General features: G+C 47.0%; 1 protein-coding gene across 2 annotated transcripts in view; it reads left to right on the top strand.

Moving 5' to 3' along the window:
* LOC146804999 (arylsulfatase H-like) overlaps positions 1–24,089 on the top strand; it is a 641,615-nt gene that overhangs the window by 445,900 nt on the left and 171,626 nt on the right. For both annotated transcript variants that reach the window (XM_085622143.1, XM_085622144.1), the window contains one exon: positions 20,789–21,212. In XM_085622143.1, the coding sequence (XP_085478269.1) occupies positions 20,789–21,212 (424 nt within the window). The remainder of the gene's footprint in view (positions 1–20,788; positions 21,213–24,089) is intronic.

Here is a 24,089-nt window from a genome sequence, read left to right as displayed (position 1 = left end):
CCAAATTTGTCAAGAAGGTAGCCCTTGGTTCAGAAAGAGACCTTTTTATTAAATGGTGTAAATCGGTTCAGTAGTTTCTGAGAAATTAAAAAATAGAGGTCGGAAAATCATTTTTCCCATAGGAAAATTTAGACACGGTTACAGCTGAAACTGCTGAACGGAATTACACCAAATTTGGCAAAAAGGTAGTGCTTGCTTCAGAAAGAGACCTTTTTTTAAATGGTGTAAATTCGTTCAGTAGTTGCTGAGAAAATCAAAAAATAAAAGTTTCGATATCTATGGCCACGGTGGATCCGCGCACCCTCCCGATCACGATCTGCATTCTAATTGGCTGTCATCACTTCAAACCAGGAAGTGTTGGCAGCCATCTTCTGCCTCGGTAGAATTGTCAGCATGTAGTCAGTGACAGTCCTCACAGCCAGTATAGCAATCGCCTTGGTCCTTTCATAGCTCCATGGCACCTGGTGACGGCCAAAGCTTTACACCCAAAAAGGGCATCAGTTCTCTACTCTACCTCCTCCCCAGCTGCAAGGACTCAAAACCATTCCAATTGCCCCTTGGAGGACTACAATGAGCCTGTAGTTGGCAGAATTTGATTAATTTATTTTCCCAGCTGGAATCCATCACTTTGGATTGATGGTTACTGCAGATCATTCAAAGGTTCTATGCTCTACTTTTCTTTTATTTCCTCAATGCATTTCCCTGTCTCAACTCAAATCTCAACAGACCATGCTGCCATCCTAATGCAAATTGACTCCTGGCCAAGGTAGTCATGCAGAGAATGCCAGACATGGAAAAAGGTGAGCGGAGTTACCTCCACTACTTCCTCTTGCCCAAGAAGGATGGAGGGCTGTGGAAAATGGCCCGTTTTAGGGGATTTCCCTAAAACATTTTGCTTTTTCTCTTCTGCGACTTTGCAGATTCTCTTTCCATGGCATTAGGACTCTCAGCAATTTTCCACGGTAATGCAATCGCGTGCACCCTTCCTACACATGCTAGGAGTTGGTGCTTACCAGATTGGTTTAGGTGTTGGATCTGTGAATGCCCTGTAAAAAGGTATGCCACATACCCAGGGCAGGTGCTGCACTGGCTGATGGTGGGACGCAGCACTGATTGTGTCACCCACCAGAATAGCCTTCTAAACATGTATTAAGCCTGCCATTGCAGGCCTGCTGGTGCACAGTTGCGCCTATGCTCAGGTTGGCATTTTTAACTCATTAGCCACCCCTGAGTGGGCCTTCCACCACCACTAGAGATGCCCTAGGGTAAGCCTTGAGGGTTGAAGCAAGTGGTAGGCGAAAGCCAGGGCAGGTACACATGAGTAGTCCCTGCCCAGGTAGTGAAGAACCCCCATGTGGGTTTCCCCTACCTAGGAAGTCGGCTTCTCCCATGGGACAACAGACCATGCTACCATCCTAACGCAGGATGTAATTTGACTCCTGGCCAAAGCAGTCATCAAGAGAATGCCAGACATGGAAAAGGGTGTGAGGCATACTTTCTCTTACCCAAGAAAGATGGAGGGCTGTTGAACATGGCCCTTCTTATGGGATTTCCCTCAAACATTTTGCTTTTTCTCCTCCGGGATTTTGCTGATTTTCTTTCCGTGGCCTTAGGAATCTGGGTGCTTCCCCACAGTAATGCAATGTGAAAGCACGCACACCCTTCCTGCACATGCTAGGAATCAGTGTTTCTGGATTGGTTTAGGTGTTGTACCTGTGAGTGCCCTGTAAAAAGATACACCACATACCCAGGGCAGGTACTGCACTGGCTGATGGTAGGACACAGCATGGATTGTGCCACCCACCAGAATAGCCTTCCAAACATGTATCAAGACTGCCTTTAGTCTTAAGGGGTGAAGCAAGTGGTAGGTGAAAGGCAGGGCAGTTACAGGTGTTTCTTGCCCAGATAGTGGAGAATACCCATGTGTGTTTTCACTACAAATAAGATTTTGTTCTTCCCATAGGTTAACATGGGGGAATGGTTGAAATTACTTCAAGCTGGAATTGTGGCTTACACTGAAGAAGCCTCATAATGTTTCCTATCGTTGGATTCACAATGGCAAACCCTCTCCTGTGGTGAAGAGGGATTTCTCATCACTAGCTTAGGAATGCCATTTCTAGAAAGTGACCATGAAGGCACGTGGCTTGCGCACCCATCTGTTGCACTGCTGAATGCAGGACATTTCCGCACAATAGGCCACACCTTGCTAAGTAATCCAAGGAATCGCTGAAGTATTGGTTCACTTTTGGCAAAATATTGGATTACTTAACAAGGTGTGGCCTATTGTGTGGAAATGTCCTGCATTCAGCAGTGCGACAGATGGGTGTGCAAGCCATTATGGTTACTTTTGTATTGAGCTGTGATTCATGGGACGGTTCACAGCATCTGTTTGCATGCAATAATATGGTTCTACAATTTCATACAACAGACGTTAATAAGGGAAAGAGTGCATTTTTACATCTTTCGTCTTGCATTTCTAGAAACTGCGCATTTCTCTACTCTAAAACCGTTTGTGTGCTTTTTAGTTTGAGTCTAGTCCACACTGAATGGATGGGGGAGCACATCTATGCATTTCCCAGAGACAGCTATAAACATTAAGCATGCAACTGGAATAACATACCTCTGTGCCAATTGAGGGCCTGGCTGGATAGATTGGAGGAAGAGGTTTTGGCACTTGGCCCCTGGGAACCACAGCATGGCCCCACTAAAGATTAATATCTGCATGCCCCCTGTTCTCTTGTGGAGGTCGCAGGGACCCACACCAGCTACCTGTGACACCTGGTAAGCGCTTACCTCTTAAGTGCGTCTGCTGGATTCCTACTGGTAGCCTGGTGTGAGCATGGAACTAAGTATTGTGCCTAGAGAGCAGATTGCCTGGTGTGGAACCCCAAAAGCACTGCCCCCATTTCAGGAGTATGGCTCTGCATCGTGGGGCCTCGATACGCATAAGCGGTTGTTGGTGGTGAGAGGATTCGCCAGTTGAGGGATCTCACATGGCCCGCTTCGTTGATCATAGCGCATCTCTCTCGTGTGACATGCTGACTACATGCTCATTGTGTGCGGTATCTGATTCACAGGCTGCAACCCTCGGAGGTGGGGTGTACCCATAGCAGTGCCTCATTCTACCTTATATGGCACCCCTGAACTTACACCTGTGTGTAGAACCAGAATTGTGTGGTGCGACTCAAATCAGCGTGCACCAGACATTATGCCTCATTTCCAGGGAAGCACAGAATTTGCAACTCTTCATTACGTGTGACCGAAATTGCCTGGTACAACTCAGCTCAACATACACCAGACGTTGTGCCTCATTTTCTGGAAGGTACGTAATTGATAACTCTTCATTGTGTGTGACCGTAATTGTCTGGTGCGACTCATCTTAACGCTCACCAGACTTTGAGCCTCATTTCCAGAGCTGTGCTGAGTTTGCGACTCTGCATTGTGTGTGACTGGAACTGTCTGGTGCGACTTGTACCAATGCACACCAGACATTGTGCCTCATTTCCAGGAATGTAATTGCAACAATATCTCAGCAGGAATTATTGAATTATTTGCAATCGTATGTACAAGACATTACAAACACACAGAGAGAAAAAGAGGCTGCAAATACTTTGATTAATGCGCCCATAGGCGTCATATATTTAGAGAAGATTAACGAAAGAGTCAACAAATCATAACAGCACTGTTTGGTCTAAATACCAAAACAACCCTAAGAAAAAAAGTGTACAATGTGCTTGTGACATAAGTGTGACGGCGCAAGTGACAACGTGAAGAAAACCATAGCAAGGGGCGCAATACGGTATATACAGAGTAAGTACAAATTAAAGGTTCCAAGCAACGATTTCAATTGTTCATCTGAAAGTTTTCAAAGAGTTTTTTTCTGAGGGAACAAAAAGATCAAAAGAGCGTCAAAAGGATTTGGAGCTGATGGGCACAGGTCGACGACGTTTCGATCCTTAATTATTTAGGATCATCCTCCGGACCAGGGTCGCAATTTTGAGGGAGTGCTGTGGCCCGGGGGAAGGGGACTCTGTCAAGGAGGGTTCCGGGTAGATAGACGAGAAAGTCACGATGTGTCCAGGTGAGACATCAGGATGGGACTCAAGTAGCACAGGCTTCGGTTGAGCTCCGCACACTTCCGTGGCGGCTTGATGTACCTTCGGAAATTTGGACCACGACTCCCCTGACCTGCCAACCTAATACACTGAAGCGCCCTTGTGCGCTCCCCCTCCGGTTCCGGTTCCGCAGCTCCGCTCCTGACAGCGAGACTCTTAATTCACTTGAGTCCCATCCTGATGTCTCACCTGGACACATCGTGACTTTCTCGTCTATCTACCCGGAACCCTCCTTGACAGAGTCCCCTTCCCCCGGGCCACAGCACTCCCTCAAAATTGCGACCCTGGTCCTGAGGATGATCCTAAATAATTAAGGATCGAAACGTCGTCGACCTGTGCCCATCAGCTCCAAATACTTTTGGCGCTCTTTTGATCTTTTGGTTCCCTCAGAAAAAAACTCTTTGAAAACTTTCAGATGAACAATTGAAATCGTTGCTTGGAACCTTTAATTTGTACTTACTCTGTATATACCGTATTGCGCCCCTTGCTATGGTTTTCTTCACGTTGTCACTTGCGCCGTCACACTTATGTCACGAGCACATTGTACACTTTTTTTCTTAGGGTTGTTTTGGTATTTAGACCAAACAGTGCTGTTATAATTTGTTGACTCTTTCGTTAATCTTCTCTAAATATATGACGCCTATGGGCGCATTAATCAAAGTATTTGCAGCCTCTTTTTCTTTTTTTCTCTCTGTGTGTTTGTAATGTCTTGTACATACGATTGCAAATAATTCAATAATTCCTGCTGAGATATTGTTGCAATTACATTGTTATTACCCTGATCTCAGTTTGGTCTACGGGTTACACTCCTGTGGTTTTTTTCATTTCCAGGAAGGCGCGGAGGAGTGAATTTGTGTTACAGAGTCCCTGAGTTCCCTGGGCACTACTTTGATGCACGTGTGTCCTACGGGGTGTCTCCTTCTGAGAGGCTCCCCTTCTTCATTTCCCATTCATCGATTGCTCTTTTTTGTGCCTTCAGTGGGGCAGACCAACTGCCCTCTCTCCTCCCCCGGCCTGTCGACTTTGTGTTGCCAGGCATTATTTTCCAGGTCAGGCCTTGATGGTGAGAGTAGTTGGCTGGGCTAAAGAACGCTCCTGAGAGCGATCAGAAGTGGTCAAGAGACTTTGTGACCCCCCTGAGCTTTGCAGAACTGGACTGGTGCCTAAAGGCACAGTGTGGAATCATTTGATTGAACTTCCAGAGTAGTGGTCAAACCTCCATTGGTCGCTAAGTGTGTGTATCAGGAGGAAGGTTTTCATTATCTCCATCCTGTGAGTGTAGGATAGTCTGGGTTAGCTGAAGGGTGGAGGGGGGCTTGGGCCACGGGGTATGCAAGTTCATTATCAACTGACCTGCCGGATATCAGTGCACTGCATTAGGGTGCAGTGTGCGTGTTTGTGCTAGTGCGCTCCATAGTGATCTGCCCGATATCTGTCGCACCATGTATTGGTGCTGAGTGAGTGTGTGGGAGTAATTGAATGTGATTAATTACACCACATGGTGGTGTTGCCGTACATGTTGTTCCCTTGCCAAAAGAATATTACGTTTCACATTGGTTTTTACCCGTGCTTCCTTGGCCCACAGGCTATTTAAAAGTGTTGTAATGATCTGTATGTATACTTTTCTGATATTGTTGTGAACTGGGGTACCCCCTATAGCTGTGTGGTATTGAATTAGAACAATTGCTAGGGTGGGCCTCGTTCTAACAACATTTTGCACCGCATAAGGGTGCTGGGGGTAAAGTAGGATTTTTCTCAAATGTACATATTTCTGATATCATTTTGAACACGGTTGGGCACAGTACTGCTAGTGATATTTCTGAATGTGATTTATGTCCAGAAATACCTGATGTTCATGCTTTATTAGTTAATGTGTGTGTTGAATACAAATTTTATTTAAATGCACCATGTGTGTTGTGTGGTGACTGTTGGTGTATTTATTGTGTGAGAATGCTGTGCTAATGCTTTACACATTGCCTCTGTGTTAAGCCTGACTGCTCACTGACAAGCTATCCAAGGATGAGCGCAGGTTATACTGTGAGTTTAATCACCCGCCCCTGATAGGAGTGGTAGGTTCTGCCTGAGTAGGGCCTTGCCTCAGCCAACCAGAAGGTGCCAGTTCCAACAAGGGTTGAGAACTATTTTGGACCTCTGGCATCTGAATGCATTCTTACAGAACAACAAATTCAAAATGATCGCTCTGGCTCCTTCCTTAGATTTGAAGCATGTGTCTTTTCATACACATGCCCTGCGGTACAACAGAAGTTATCTGCAGTTCTCTGTATTTTTGGAATACTTCCAATATGCCATCCTACCTTCAACTTCACCTTGGGTGTTCATGAAGGTGACGTTGATGGTCACAGTTCATCTTCTCAGATTGGGAATATGTATTCTGCTAATTTAACAACAGGCTGCTCAAGGCATATTCGCAGTGGGCAGGTGTGAACCACCTATGGATGTTAATCGCCCTTCTGTCATCCCATGGCTTTTCCTTCTGTGCACCAAAGTCCCACCTAACGTCCATAAAGAGGATTGCCTTTATAGGGTCTGTATTGCAGCAAGCGTGGGACATTCAGGATCTGATCTCAACGTTTTGGGTTCAATTTTGGATCCTGGCAAGGATGCTTCTGAGGATTTTAGAGTCCTAGCCTTAGGCATTCTGGCATTGTGGTGCATGTGAGGAACTTGAGCTGAACTTTTGATTTCAGTGGGCTGAAAATTGGGGCAGTCTGGTGGACTACATCTGTATCTTAGAAGAGACGTCTAGAACATTCAGTGGTGGCAAGTGTACAACAACCCAACTTGTGGCTTCCGGTCTCCCTTCCCAACCCAGACCTGAGAGTAGTGATGGATGCATTCCCTCTGTGTTGCTGGGGGTCGCCTGGGAGATGTTGAAATCTGGGGTCTTTGGTCTTGAGTGGAGCACCAGCTCTATATCATCGTTTTTTAATTTTAAGCTGTACAGCTGGTCCTGAAATTCTACCTATTGGCATGTAAAAGGAAGCTGATGGAGGTTCTCATCGACAACAGGGCTACCACTTGATACTGCAACAAGAAAGGTGGGGAGGGGTCTTGTGGCAATAGATCCTGTTACTTTGTCGGTGGCTAGATCAGCAGGGTATTTTTCTGGTGACCAACTACCTGGTGGGGTCTCTGAATCCCAGAGCATTGAATAGAGCAACAGGCAGCTGGCAGATCATGAATGGCATCCTTATCTCAGGACATCTTTGACCAGTGGGATGTGCCTTGGCAGGATGTTTTTGCCACTGCAAAAAACAACACTTCAGTTTCCACCAGGAACGGTATTAGGAAACACATTCCACCTGCGTTGGACCACAGCCCTCTGTTATGCACTCCCACCGTTAATAGGCCAAGAGAGTATGGTACCAGATCTCTAGCGCCTGAGCATTTACCCCCTGAACTGCAACCCTTTCTGGAAGGCACTCCTGTTTCAGAAACAGGGTAGGACCCTTCACCAAATATCCTTAATCTACACCTCCATGCATGGAGATTGAACGGCAACAACTGGGCAGTTTTGATTTGTCTTTTGAAGTAGTGAATGAGTTCCTCACAGCCAGATGCCCTTGACTAAACCATGTATTCAGGTGTTGAGAGATGTTTGTGGTCTGGTATAGAGACCATCACATTGATCCCTTTTAGGCCAAATTAACAGATGTGGTATTGTTTGTTTTGTCTCTAGCCCAGCAAGGCTTTGCGTTGGGCATAGTTAAAGGTTACACATAGGCCCATTTGCCACACCATCCTTCCGCCTTCCCTCTTTAAATTGTCTGTTGTGAAGTGTTTTCTAAACGGCATGACCCAAATCTTTCCTCCAAAACCCATCCGCATGCCTCAATGGAACCTTAATTTAGTCCTCACATTTCTCATGTGCACTCGGTTCAAGCCCATGTACAGCTGTTTTCCGCAGTTCCTGACCTTCAAGACAGCTTTCTTATTATTGCCACTATTGCATGCCATGTTAGGGAACTGAATGCACTGTTAGTGCAATCTCCCTACAGCACTCTCTTTCCCAACAAATTAGTGCTGACGGCCCGGGCTGGTTTTCTGCCTCATGTTCTATTGACCTTTCACCTGAACCCCATGTTTTTCAGTGCCTTGATACCCTCGCGGGTGATTAGCCGTGCTCTATAAATCCTGTTTGATTGCTTGATTGATTGATTAACCTGGGAAAATCCATCACCGTACCAGCATTTTTCTCTCTGCCTCATCCCTCAAAATCCCTCGAAGGAGGAGGATAGACTGCATCAGCCTAATCCTTATAGACCTTCAAAATTCTGCATTGAAAGTACAAAGAAGTATTGGGTTTGTTGGGTTTGAAGTGTCGAAAAAAGGAAAGGTGGTACAGAGGAGGACTCTGTTGAGGTGGATCAGAGGATGCATCAAGTTGTGCAATGCTCTAGCCAAGAAGAAACCTACTATAAATCCCCAAAAAGGGGAATTGCACACGAGCTAAGGCCACTACAACAGTATTATCAAGGAGAGTTCCTGTTGGGGCGTGGTCGGCGAGCCAACATGGCGGACGCGAGCTTCTAGTGCTCCGTCACTAATCCCTTGGTTATCCTGCATATTACCCTGCATCCGACCAATCCAAGTGTGCTAATGTCAGCATGCAACTGGCGCTGAGCTGTGGACCCAGATGACATCCGGTAGTGGAAATATCTGCAGGAACGATCAGTGAATTAAATGGCGACAGGCTCGCGGCCTGGATGACTACTGAGAGCGTGAAACCGAGCAGGCGTTCATGGAGGTGCCGCTGAGACTGCCTGCGAACTCCACCAGTGGTCGTGGTGCGGCTGTCACTGAGGTGCCGGTCGAGGATTCCAGCGGGATGTGTCCGCTCTTGCCGGGGTGGCCCGGATAGGAGAAACCCTCCTGGCGTCTGCGGCAGACGTGGCCAGACCCTGGGAGGCCCCACATGATGAGCCCTAATTAAGAAGCACTAAGGGGGTTGCCTGCTTCCGCTGCTGTTGAGGCGCGACTGCCTGCGGGATCCCACGATGCGCCTCTGAGACTGTGCACGCAACTGAAGCTGCATGTACAGGGGCGCCGCGAACGCTGGCCTGCATACACCTGACCAAGTGGCCTGGGGGCTGACGTGGCCTGTATATCGCTCTCTGTGGACTTGAGCACATCTACATTCTGTTGCAGCCTGGCCTGGCCATGGGAGACACTGTGACGGTGAGCCCTGACTGTTGCTGCTGAGGTGCAATCACCTGTCCACGCTGCCGGAGCCACGTGTACTGGGGCACCTCGGTCGCCGGCCTGCTTTCACGTGCTATAGCGACCTGGGGACTGGCGTGGCCTATCTGCCGCTCTCTGCAGTCCTGAGCACACCTGACCTCTGCGGCGGCTTGGTCTGGCCCTGGGAGACACGGTGAGGAGTGCCCTGCTGGAGGGAAGTTAAGAGGTGCTTGATGTGAATGCAACCTCTGCTGCAGAAGCGCGCTTTGCAGGTGCTATAGTGCGGGCTGCCCTAAGATTACTGCTGACACTGAACGTTTGCTGATCCACCTAAAGTCTATGACGGATTAGCCCTGGCCCTGTGAAGCGCTGGACAATGTGTCCTGCCTAAGTGTCCTCAAAGAGAAGGCCTGCAGCCTCTACTGCTATGGTGCGACTGCCTGGGGGAGGACACAGAGCGACTCTTAGACTGTAGACGCCACTAGAGCTGTGAACCTGGCCTTGGCTTACCTGAGACACAGTCTGAGGGCAGTTGAGATCTATATCCTACTTCCTGAGGGCCTGCCTGCTGAGACGGCGACAAGGCAAGGTACTGTTCACGCAGATGTGGCGACAGGGAACGCTACACGCTGTCTATTGCGCCCATTAAGGGAGCCATACCGTGCCCTGCACCCCGTGCCCTGCCGTCCTCCTGCATCTTTCTGTGACTAGGCTGGCCCAGCTGGGACACTATCTGCGACGCCCTTCCAACCAGTTTGTATGCGGAGTGAGGCTAGAAGAGGCTGCGATAACTGTGAATCTGGAGATACCCTGGCCTCGACCTGTTTGGGATGGTGGCGTGGATGTGGATGTTGTGCCTGCGCTGCTCCCTGGAGCCCTAACTTTTGAGACGGAGCCAGCACAGCCTGCTACATGGGTGTTTGCAGTGGAGAGCCTGTCGCGCCCTGAGAGGTGGGTCTCCCATAACAACCTTGGTGTGCCCTGTGACATACACCTAGCACTCCCCTTCTATCTGCCTGAGACCGGACCAACCCTACCAGCCCATCACCATAGATGATCAGGCCCAGTGACAATCGCCCTGTATTGTGGAGGGGATCCGAACACCACTGAAACCAAGGTCTCACCGTCTAAGGCATATACCTTGAGGTGCATTGGTGAGCCCTCACCTGTCTGTGTACTGCTCACCCTGCCAATGGACCCGTGTGTCGCGATATGGCACAAGCAGACGACCTGCTGGTGACACTCTTCCTTCACTATGTGGCCACACTGCTAGTGGTAGATTTGGGGCAGACGTGAACCAGCCCCTAGGCCCTCATCCCAACAATCCTGACATGGGACATTAACAACGCCGCACTGCACTGCAACATTGAGCACTGCTTGCACCATGTCACACACAACTTGCAGGAGCAACAATACACCTGTAGTCTGCCTAGATACCTATTGCCACACAGTCACCCAGTGCCCAGATTCAATGCTCTCCACACAAAAACTAGCAATGGGCCGCCTTCGCACCAATACACAGCAAAATGCGACGCGCACCACTACCCTAGACCTACCGAACGCGGAGGATGGTGTGACTACGGACACCCCAAATGCGACGCTGGTGGCAAAACTGGATTCAGTGCTGGCAGCGGTCGAGAAGATTGGAAGTACATTGGAGCAAACACGAGCGTCACTTGAAGCCAGGATTGACAAGATGGTGTCTGATTTTACTCTCTTGAAAGCGGATCATCATAACCTGGCCGAGAAGGTACAATCACAAGCCCAGTCAATATCTGACCTCTAGCCTGTTACTAACAGTCATGCTGTGGCCCTACTCGATGTTCTAGATCGCGTGCACGCCTTGGAGTATAGAGTTGAAGATGCGGAAGGGCGCTCTCGCCGCAATAACATCTGCGTGGTAGGCCTTCCAGAAGGTGAGGAGGGTCGAGCCCCGGAACAATATGTAGAGCGCTGGCTGCAGGACATTCTGCCACCGGGAACACTGTCACCACACTTTGTGGTGGAATGGGCACACCAAGTACCAGCCCAGAGGCCCCCTCCGGGGGCTCGGCCACGACCGTTCCTCTTCAAGCTTTGAACTATAGAGACAGGGACACAATCTTGCGGGAAACTTGCAAGCTCTCCGATCTTAAAGTTGGTGGCAATCCAATCATGGTGTTACCGGACTACACATCACAGGTGCATAGGCGACGAAGCACTTTCAATGCCGAGAAATGCCAATTACGTGAACTGGAACTCCCCTACTCTCTACTGTTCCCTGCCAGACTGAGGGTGATAGCCAAGGGCACTACCCGTTTCTTTGACTCGCCTGATGATGTGTGGGACTGGTTGGAGGAGACAGAACTGTGGACTGGGACCAGCCCCACAAGCGAGGAAATGGTCCAGCCAATCAATAAGAGATCCCGCCGTTGTGGGAAACGTAGGCGAATGGGAGACATGCCGCCGAAGGCAACAGCACCATGAGCGGAGTGGAATAGAGTGACGCAACGCCCTGGAAGCAGCGGCGACACTGAGAACCCAGATGTATCATGAAGCACAAATAATCAGTTCCTCTGCATCAGCAACTGCTAGTGGTTTGTCCACCCCTAGACTTCGTGACTTTGATGGGGGGGATACCGCTTGATGTTACCCCGCAGACTGCTGATGACATTGTGTGAGAGACTTCCATTGCTAAGTGTGATGAAAAGGGATCTACACGCAAGTATAGTCTAATGTTGCATTGTTTGATTCTGATGCTGATTGTTCATGCTATAAGTCTGTTATGTATATGTATAGTGCCTCTCTCATGTAACCTACCTGTATTATTGACAGCCTCATGCAATAATGCCATCACTGCTAATGTCGCATCTCCTCGGACACACACCGGCCATAGTATACCCATGACTGGCGCAGCACATGCATAACACGTGCATATGCTACCGAACAGGCTGGGAACGTGGATGACAACTTTGCGTCATAGAGGGAAATCCAGCGCACCTAGCTAGGCCCACACTGCCCACCCCCATACCAATATCTCCACTGGTGGAGTTACTGCCGCTGTTGGACAACAACCCAGTTTGGACGAGCCACACCATGGTGCTTGCCCTCAGCTTTAACATGGTTCAAGATCACATTTTAAGTTTTAGTTTCTTAACATCGACCCGTAATCCCCACAAACACTATATCTCTGCAACTGCATGGTTCTCCCTATACCGGTTGGTCCAACTCTGTATCCAGACATGACACAGATCCCAATAGCCACGTGGAACATACACGGCATGCACAAGCCCACACGCCACTATTCCATATTCTCGTATTTATAACAACATAAAGTGGGAATAGCCCTTCTCCAGGAAACACACATGTCTAAAGTAGAATTAGAGCGCTTACACAAAAGATGGAGAGGCCATATTTTCGGCACCACGTACTCAGCACATGCGAGAGGCACGCTAATATAGATCAGGGAGGGTACCCCATTAGTTTGCGAAGAAGACATAAATGATACCGATGGCAGGTATACTCTAGTGAAAGGGCGCTTAATAGGCCAGGAGATATTATTGGGCTCTCTCTATGCCCCAAACTCAGATCAGACCTCTTTTCTTGCGCGCGTATCTGAATGGAATCCTCTGGCTCCTAGGGGGAGACTTTAACTCCGTTCTAAATGTGGACCTCAATAGGTCATTCCCACCCCTCAACAGGACTCTATCTGCATCCAATGCGCAGGCCCTTTCCGGCTGGCTGACACACTGGGTGCTACACGATGTGTGGCGGATTCTTAACCCCACCGCCCGCGTATACTCTCATTACTCAGCAGTACACGGACTGCATGTACGCCTAGATAGACTAGTGGCCTCACAGGCTTTACAACAACTTGTCCGGGGTGCTGACCACCTAGGGCAGACCCACTCCAATCATTATCCTCTACTGCTGCACCTCAGTTGGCAGACATATCGCCCTCCAGTTCTCTCTTGGCGACTACAACCTAGTGTCCTTGAAGATCCGGCATTCTGGTCATCACTAGGGACAGCGATTGTAGCATATTTTCAGCAAAATGAGGGCACGGCTAGCGATGCGCTCATCGAATGGGACGCCTTTAAGGTGTCCATCAGGAGCCACTGTATGGGGGCCACGTGGAACATTCACAAACAGCTCTCCGATTCCCTAACACGGATTGAAGCTCAATTTCTGCACTTCGAGCGCAAAGGGGAGTGGGCAGGTAAAGACTCACGACGCCTGGCGGCATTACGCTCCGAACATGCCGACTACATGGAGCGACTTTGCTGCCACAACTATGCCGTATACACAGCCCGTACCCACTCTGCGGTGGACAGAGCTGGCAGACTACTAGCTAGGCTGATCCGACAAGATTAAGCCCAAGCCCCGATTGGAGCGCTACATGCACACATGGGACAATTCTTAGTCACACAGCGTGACATACACGCAGCTTTGACACACCACTACACACTTCTATATCAGTCCAGCTGGAGCTGCAATGATCAAGACCTGGGGAAATTTTTAGATGGGCTATAGCTGCCTAACTCTGGGGAACACAGAGAGATGCTGAACGAGCAGATCTCTCTGGAGGAAATTAGCGAAACCTCATAATCCCTAGCGTCTGGGAAGACCCCAGGACTGGACGGGCTACCGGCAGAGTGCTATAAAGCGTACCGTGTCTCATTGGCCGCTTCCCCCCTCAATGTGCGAGGCTCACCTAATATCGTTGCTGAAACCAGGCAAAGACCCGGTTGAGATGGGCTCCTACAGACCCCTAGCCCTGTTTAACGCCAACTATAAAATACTTGCAAAGGTGCTGGCAGATCGGCTGGCGCAGGTGGTTTCGGGATTGGTCCACACAGACCAGAATGGCTTTGTGCCCACCCGCAGTACCTCCCTCAACCTACGACATTTCAATAGGGTGGCCACATATGCGGTTGGGGAGTGGTTGAGATCGGGGTGTCTTATGCTGGATCTGGAGAAGGCCTTTGACTCCTTAGAGTGGCCTTACCTATTTGCAGTGCTGGAGAAATTCGATCTTGGCCCAACCTTTATGCAGCTAACGCGTCTCCTTTACACCTACCCAACTGTCAGTCAAAGTGGGCCCCTACATCTCCGATTCCTCCCCATCCAGAGAGACACGCATCAGGGGTGCCCCTTGTCCCCACTTCTGTTTGCGCTCACCATGTAGCCCTTGGCAGAGCTGCAAGGTATGCAACCAATATATTGTAAAGTTCAAATATGCAATGGTGTTTTCACGTCACATGAGTCTGTTATAATTTATACTATGCAGACACGTTCCTTTTTGCCTGAAGTTTCCCTTTATTTGTTTATGTTCCTGTATGTTAGTAGGACACTGAATGTGTCCAACTGGAATTTTGTGTATGTATTCTATGTCATATAATTATCTTGAGATTAAAACCCTGTCCAGCTGGACAAAGAAAATAGTCTCTATTTAGCCTATATTTATTTTTCATACAATCCCAGATTGTCTAGGGACCCCTGTCTTTTATAAGGTAGCGGGAAGAATAGCACTCACCAAAATGGTGATGCTCCCGAGGCTCCTATACTACTTTACGAACTTGCCACTTTCCGTACCAGCCTCCTTCTTCACCACCCTTGAGAAACAGATCAGAGACTTTGTTTGGGGCAATACCAGACATAGGTTGGTAATTAGCAAACAGTATCTTCCCACAGACCAAGCCAGACTGGTGGCTCCCTGTTTTGAACACTACTATTTAGCCTCCCAACTACAATGGATCGCACGGTGGTTATCGGGACGTCACTGTGCAGACAATGCAACTACACAGGAGCGCATTGTCACACTGCTCCATCCAGGAACACGTCTGCGTCCGCTAGAACCTTTACTACTTGCTGTGGCCTACAAAAGCCTATATTTAACACGCAACGTGATTCCCTATGCACCGGCAATAACGCCGCTTGCACTCAGGGAGTGGCAGGAAAAGGGCGTCTACTCTATTGGAGATCTGTATCATGATGGGGCGATTACTCCACATGCAACGCTAGTAGATGGAAAGGGATTACCGCCTGGGCAGTTTCTCACTCACCGTGCACTGGTGGCCTCTCTCACGGCAAAATTAGGGGATGTCACTACAGAGCTGCGGACACAACTTACTATGCAATACCTACACGTCATGGGGCAAGGTAGGCACCTGACACATTGGTTTGCAGCTTCGCTCAAAGCCCACGCAGCAATCAATCTTGATACACTTCTCCGTAAATGGGAACAAGATCGGGGTCGCCAGTTCTCAGACAAAGAGTGGGTCCAAGTACTTGAGAGCCCGACTCGTATCTCCAGGAACATGCACTCCTGACAGATGCAGTTATTTATTATACATAGAGCATATCTCACGCCTGTGAAAATTAACCAATACTTTAATTGTGGCGACGCTACATTCCCAAGATGCGAGGACCTGGGGGCTGACTTGCTTCACATATTCTGGAGCTGCCACAAAGTGAGTGCATATTGGAGGGAAGTGGCCGTATTGCTACACGCTTGCACTGGTCAGGAGTTGCCGTTCGAGTGGCCTGCGTACCTATTACACAAGTTCCACACGACACCCGCCATGAAAGTGACGTCCAAGTTCCTAGATTTGGGATTGATAGTGGCCAAGAGGCTGATTAGTAAACAGTGGAAAGCATCCGACCCCCCTCATATATGCACTTGGCGTAATTCCATGCTTGCATGTGCCAAAGTGTAAAGTTTCACTATTAAACGTGAGGAAACCCTGGGGCTACGTAAGATCCCTATCGCCACTTGCTGGGACACCATATATACTGAGCTGCAATACAGCACAGATACACCTCCTGTAGATCCATCCGACGCCCAAGCTACAGACCACTTGGGAACGCACTGACTAACGCAGCACATACACCGTGCCACTCTCTTTACTGCAAACTGGTTGACACAATGCACGTATGCACATCTTGGACACGGGGAAGCAGCTGATAACTGTTGCTTGTATGGACCACCTATGTTACTGTCCATACATCTGTGTGGGGGTTGTGGGTCATATGTTTTACATGTTTTACATGTTTTACATGTTTTATTGTATGCGTTTTATTGCGTAGTTACTTCTGAATCTTTTACTGCGACCTACCTGTACATGAGCGCCAGTGCAACCAAGGACTCTGCATGGCCACATGTGCACACGCATGGTGAGGCCAACATGACCTAATACCTAAGCTTCATTGGACATTTAAGAATGTGAGATTGGCATGGATTACCATGTCCCTATGTTCCCTCTCCCCTTCCCTTTCTCCTTTCCTTACTCACGTATTGGATATGTATTGGAAATGCTCACCTTGACTTTGCCCTTCCATATTTGTTAGGTTGCCTTGAGACATGTACTGACACTGTATAAGCATCCGCATGGGGCGCGAGCTGTAACGACTGAATTGCCCAACAGTACCAATGCATGTAATTGTCATGCTGCGTTTATGTGAAAACTTAATAAAAACAGATTCCCCCCCAAAAGAAAATAAGGAGAATTCCTGTCTTCTACATCTGTCAAGCCACAACGTGGATATTAGTACACAGTCCCACCAAGCACTACCGCCTTAGCAGCCAGGTCCACTCAGATGGTAATTGTGCCAGCTCTGTCCTGCAGGATGTTTTGGTTTCAATCCTTTAATTAGACTCATCATCTTTTGGGAGATGCTGACTGGGTATCTATTTTAAAGGTGAGAAATCTGAAGTTAGAAGTTTCTGGTGTATACACTACCCAACTGTAGATTTATCTACACCGTGCTGCTCCCTAGTTTTGTGGAGCAGACATCTGCGCATCCTAAAACGTTTTCGAGGAGATTAGTGTTACGGGGATTAACCCTCACAAGATCCTTGAGGGAGGCACCCAGTTCAAGTTTGGTTAATCATCAGAGCAATAAATATGACAAGTGAACATGTAATAGGTACAAAACTTTACAAACACTAACTAAACACTACAGGGCTGCCTCAGAAACTGCATTTTATAGTTCATAATGTAGTACTACAGTAGGTCTAATCACTTAATATAAAATGCAATACAGAAACCTAAAAGTGAAAGTTTCCACCTCCAGCTCTTCTATAGCACTAACTGAATCAGTAACTGTATTTTATAGTACATAATGTAGTACTGCAGTAGTACTGTTAGACCTGGCACCATTGGCGTGGGTCTCCCCTGCATTTTTGCTTTTGCCTCCTGTGTTGTTTGCTGTGTGTTGGACTGTTTTGCTGGTGTAGATGCTTTGGGCACTTTGCCACTGCTGTTGAGCGTGCAAGTGCTCCCTTTGTAAATTGTTGTTATGGATTAGTGATTCCATGATTGGCATATTTGATTTACTTGTCAGACCCTAGCATAGTTCACTGAGTGTGCCCAGGGTCTGCATATCAAATGCTGCTTGTGGGCTGCAGCACTGATTGTGCCACCCAAAGAAGCAGCCTGTAAAATGTAACTCTAGGCTGCCATTGCCGAGCCTGTGTGCAGTTAGGGACTGCCATGGCGACTTGGCAAGTGCACACACTTGCCTGTCCCTAAACCTTCCCTTTTCTACATATTAGTCACCGCTAAGATACCTGTGGGCAGGGTGCATTGTATGTGAAAGGTAGGACATGCCTTGATGTGTGTGGCATGTCCTGATAGTGAAATACTGTCAATTTTGTTTTTCACTATTGCAAGGCTACCTGTTCCCATAGGACATAACGGGGGGGGGGGGGGTTTGTTTATAACATCTTATAAATATATCTGCCCCTGGGAAGAAGCTAGAAAAATAAAGTTTGATATGCTTTAACTCAGAATGTTAAAATGCATCTTTTAGTAAGGGTGATTTTTACATTCTGTGTTTGAAAATACCACTTTTGGAAAGTAGGTATTTTCTTGTCTAACCTTCCAGTGTGTCTCTGCTAGGGTTGTGTATTACATGTCTGGCTTTTGGATGACAGGGGCTGGAGAGGGGCAGTGGCTCCAGACGTCTGATGAGTCAGGGCTGTGCTGAATAGACCTGGGCTGCATTTAGAGTAGGGGGAGGAGATTTCCTTTCACCTGAATGGGCCTGGTCTGCCTTCAACAATGCTGTCTCCACCTCCTGCCAGGAAGCTGCACCAGTGAGGACTGAACTGGTTTTGACTGGGTACAAACACTCTCTGCCTTCAGAGAACAAAGGATTTGTGTGTATAAAAAAAGAGGGTCCCAGACTCCAGATTTTTAGATCAAGTCTGGGAATCAAGAGAAACCTTTTGCCAAGGAGAGGAGCCTGAGAAGTTGAGTAAGAATATTGCCCCTGTTCTGTTTGTTGTCTGGGGTTGGCCTGCAGTGGCTACTTGCTGCCAAGAAAAGGAGAAAAATGACTTTGCTGTTTGCTTTGTCATCTGCTTGAGGAAGAAGATCTAAAAGGGCTTGAAATTGAGTTTGCCTCCCGGTTGAAGTCTTCAGGACACAAAGACATCATTTCTTCCGTCTCTCTGCATCCTGAACTGCTGTTTCAGCTGCCGCAGAAGGAATTGCAACACCGTAACCTGCATTGAAGCCATGGGCACCACTCTTAAAGAGCACGATGCACCGCCCCGGCTTGCACCGTAGGCCCAACTCCTGCTGACGCAGTGCCACATCGACTCTGATGCCGGTGCTTCATCAACACGGAGCCGATACGTGACGTGGGTGACTCCCGAATCCATCAACATCGCACCATGTTAAGAAACAGACGCCTCCCCGCCGCTGTGATGTCACCTCCCTGATACAGTAAGGAACCAACGTCTTGCCTCCCCTGCACCGCAGAAAGGAACTGAGGCTTCACCTCACCTGGGGTCATAAGGAACCAAAGCTGCTCGACACCAACAAAGCATCACCTCCCTGATACTGTGCAACGTCTTTGTGTTCATCATTTCCGAGGTACTGTTCTTTGTGGGTGTGTTTGACTCCGCACCCAACGCTGCGCACCTCACGGTCGGCTCCGTACTTTGGGATTTCTATCTGTCACTCCAGGTGGAGTTATTTGTTGCTAGAGACTTACGTTGAGAGAATAACCTATTTTTGTGGATATTTTGATAACTGTATGTGATTTTTGTCTTTTGGTCTTGTTTTGGGTTAGATAAAGATTACTTATTTTTCTAAACTGGCGTGGTGTCCATTTGTAGTTTTTTTCCCTGTATTACTGTATGTGTTCACAAATGCTTGACCCACTGCCTCTGAGATAAGCCAGTCTGCTCGTGCCAAGCCACCAAGGGGGTGAGCAGGGGTTATTTTAGAAGTGTATACCCCTTAGCCTGACTAGAAGCAAGGGTCCCTATTTGGACAAAGGTACCTACCTCTGCCAACTAGAGAACCCCATTTCTAACAAGTAATAATTACATAAAATGCAATTCACAAAACTACGAGCTAAAATCTTCAACTCTTATCTTTTCGGTACGGAGATCCTCACACATGTAATTTTAGTACTAAGGGCCTGATTACGATTTTGGATGGACCGGAGTCTGTCCAACATCGTTCTGGAACTGGAACCGAACAACCTCCTGTTGTCGGCTCCAGCAAGTAGTATGTGACCGAACCATGTTCGTTCGCAATCCTATACTTTACAATGGGAGCATGCATTCGAACAGAATGCATGCTCTTTTTGCAAGGAGCATTGGTGCAGTTCATCCCTGCACCCCTTGGTAGGCACCTCAAGATGCCTGCCACGGGGTGCACGGATTAACAGGGGGGCACCGTAGGCTGCCATTCCACAACCTGGCACCCATGGGGCCATTCTGGGGGCCCCCAAAGACAGATTCCCAATGCCTTTCTGTGTCAGAAAGGTAGTGGGAATCTGCCATCATAATCCCTCAGTCAGAAAGATCAGGCTGGAGGATTACTGAAGGCTTTCCGAATGGGCTCTCAGAGCCCGTCAGTAGCCATTTGGAAATCCGATTCGGATTCCCTTCCGACCTACCCCATGAAAATGGGTCGGTTGGAACGGAATCCGACCAGTTGATTACGATGCAGGCTGGAGGGCTCCAACTGATGGTCGGAGCCGTTCCAGCTCGCTTCGTAATCGGGCCCTTAGCAGTAAATCTAAGAGGCACCAGGGAGTGACTGAGAAACAGGGAATATTAACTACTGAAATGGAGGGGTTTAGGGAGGAGAAGAGAGCAGTCTAGGGAGGAATAAGGAGGAGTTTAGAAAGGGACAGACACCCACATACAAAAAAGTAAGTACATTGCTATTCACGAACTGCGCTTCTAAAGGTGTCAAATCTGGTCATAAATACAGTAATCAACCAAAAATTAGTTACTAAAGCTAAATAACTTGTTTTTTAAGAACCACCAAATTATGTTATTTCATACTAATTTAAAACTTGCAAAATTGCCTAGTGGTTTGTTTTTGACACAAAACATTTTTCGTCTAGGCTTACCTTAGGCATACATTTCGGCCATCCCATAACTACATATTTATTTATGTATTTATTTATTTATTTGTTTATTTATGTATTTGTTTATTTATGTATTTATTTATTTATTGCAGGAAAATGGCACCTTGGTATGAACTGTGAATCCCGGAAGGACCATTGCCATCATCCTTTGAGCCATGGTTTTGATTATTTTTATGGCATGCCTTTTAGCCTTTTTGGTGAATGCCAAGAAGGAAAGCCTTTTGAGCACGGAGTAGTCTTTCGAGCTAAATATGCTTACCGTACACAGTTAATTTTCCTTGCTGTCCTCACACTTGCAATTGGAAAGCTTCTTGGTCTGATCCGGGTTCCCTGGAAAGTGATCACCTGCCTTGCCTTGTGTGGACTCCTCTTCTTCGCCTGCTGGTACTCCTCTTATGGATTCGGCCGATACTGGAACTGTCTTCTGATGAGGAACCATGAAGTCATTGAACAGCCAATAAATATCGAGAGAACAGCTTTGTTTATGGTAAAGGAAGCAACTTCCTTCATTGAAAGGTAAGGAATGTTTTTAGTAACACTGTGGGGCATATTAACTACAAACGGCGATAAACATCGCAAAGCGCGCTTAGCGCTATTACATTTATCGCCGTCTATCGTTGGAATTTATCGCCCGGATAGCGTGTTATTAACAACGGGTTTCTCCAAGGCGATAAATATTCCATCAATAGCGGCGAAATGCAGGAATATCTCTGAAAATCCAGCGATATTCCTGCAGCAATAGGGAGATGTGGATTCAGCCATAGAATCCACCTCCCACTAAATATATAGCTAAGTCTGGATTTTTGCAGACGTTAGCTTGCGGCGATACACGCGGTTAGCGTGGATTTTCATGTCGGTATTTGTATCCCGGGCTAGCTTGATAATAGGGAGAAGTGCAGTTGGCGATGATTCCCGTGTTGTTTTGGGAGGAAACGCCTACTTTGCATCTCATTAGAGATGTGAAGCGAGGCGTCGGGAAAACGGCTGCTAACATGCGCTAATGCATGTTAGCACCGCCTTGTAAGTAGGGTGAAAATGTAATCTCCTCTTTTTTGGCTTTTAAAGCCAAAAAAGTGGAGATAAGGCCCTTGATAATGTGCCCCTCTATCTTTAGCAGGTCAGTACATTGAAAGGTGTAGGTCGAGGGTTTACAGATAAGCAATCAGGAGTGGCATTTTATATTCTGTCGTCCACCGTTAGGACTGGTGGAATTTGTTTTAACATGAAATAAGTCTTAAAAATTAAGCAACGTTAAATTTTATCGAATGTGCCAATCCTAATCCCGAGAAGGGGCTGGCTTAATTTTCCTGGTGGAGCTCAATGTACCAGGGCGATATTTAGTACCATGCTACATAATACACAAGTGTCATATTATGCCATTTCATTTTGCAGAAGCTAGTGCTTGTGTTGATAAATCAATCAAAGAACTGGGAGGCACATTAACTTCAAACGGCGATAAACATTGCAAAGCGCGCTATTACATTTATCGCCATCTATCGCTGGAATTTATCGCCCGGATAGCGTGTTATTAACAACGCGTTTCTCCAAGGCGATAAATATTCCAGTAATAGCGGCAAAATGCAGGAATGTCGCTGAAAATCGAGCAATATTCCTGCAGCGATAGGGAAAACCTTGATGATAGGGAGATGTGGATTCAGCCATAGAATCCACCTCCCATTATGTGTATAGCTAAGTCTGGATTTTTGCAGACGTTAGCTTATGGCGATATTCGCGGTTAACATGGATTTTCATGTCGGTATTGGTATCCTCGGCCAGCTTGATAATAGGGAGAAGTGCAGTTGGCGATGATTCCCGTGTTGTTTTGGGAGGAAAAGCCTACTTTGCATCTCATTAGAGATGTGAAGCAAGGCGTCGGGAAAACGGCTGCTAACATGCGCTAATGCATGTTAGCACCGCCTTGTAAATAGGGTGAAAATGTGATCTCCGCTTTTTTGTCTTTTCAAGCCGAAAAAGCAGAGATACGGCCCTTGATAATGTGCCCCTGGGTTCCCAAATGTTCCGGGTAAAAAGTATACTCCGATCAGTTAAAACCTATTTTTGGAGTTTACTTCTGACTTTTACGTTTTTTTTTTTTTAATTGTTGGGGGCATATTATCAAGAACGGCGTTAAAATTATCGCTGCTTTAGCGGCAGTTTTCTGCCGCTAAAGCAGCGATAATATTAACGCCGTTCTTGATAATATACCCCTGAGTGTTAAACTGCACCTGAGTTAACTCTTGCAACATTGTGCGCAAGGAGGAATGTACACCTGAGTCATCGGGGTGACTCAGGGCAACAGCAGCAACTGATGGATCCTGAATTCATCTGTGTGTGGTATTTAGTCTATGTGTGTAATAAACATATTCTTCTTTTTGAACATCAACCACTGGTTTGGACAATCCTTTATTATACAAATGTATAGGTTGAGTCCTGAGCTCTAGCACACCCACATTACCTCCTGAGAAGCCTGTGAGTGCTCGCCATGGCTACCACTAAAGGTGAAGTGCTGAATGGGTTGTAATGTACCACATTTTCAGAACCATAGTAGGGCGGGCCCTGGATTTCAGAGGCAACAACCTTAGCCCCCACAGTTGAGGCACAGTAGTCTCTGCTTTCACCCTGGCCGCAGACCGGGTCTGACATCAAGACTTAGATAAAAATGCCTCCTTGACATTTTCAGGTCCTGACAATCTATATAGCATACTCAGTAAATTCTTTTGTGAATCAGATTGCTATTGAAAAAGGAACTGGTTTGACTATAAAGTTTTGAGACTGTTGTGGCTGTCATCTTTGTGATCAGACCTAACATAAGACACTGATAATTGTAAGTGCCAATTGCAACAAAATTTACATAAATATTATTTTTTATTTCAGAACTACCTGTGTAGTTTATGAATTCACTTGCTCATGTGGATTATTGTATGTCTGTAGCACCATAAGACTACTGCAAATGCATATGCTACAACATATTGGTGCTAAATAACATTGTAAATAAAATAAGCAGTGGAAATGCATTTTAAAGATAAAATAAATAGTGATTTAATTTTATTGAAATTTGCAGGCATTGTGAGCATCGCTAGTACAGGTACACATCTACCAGGTGGTGACGGTGACCATAAACTAAGACAATTACATTAAAAAATTAGCATGTAGGAAGGCATCCATGTATTTATAGTTTAGAAAGCTTTATTAAGCGAAGAAAGAAAACCTGGTACAAAGATATAATACTGTGAATAACAGCAAATCCATCAGTTGACAAATAAAATTGACTTACGAAGGAGAGAGAAGAAAATTCTAATACATCATAACTTGCTAGAAGATATTAATTATGAAAGGAAAACCTAATCACAAAGTACCATGCTAAAAATAGCATTAAAGCCTGGTCCCCTTTAG

Source organism: Triturus cristatus, chromosome 8 (genome assembly GCF_964204655.1).
Source record: "Triturus cristatus chromosome 8, aTriCri1.1, whole genome shotgun sequence".
NCBI lineage: Eukaryota > Metazoa > Chordata > Amphibia > Caudata > Salamandridae > Triturus > Triturus cristatus.
The sequence above is the reverse complement of the archived record's forward strand: the minus strand, read 5'-3'. Positions and strand labels throughout refer to the sequence as shown.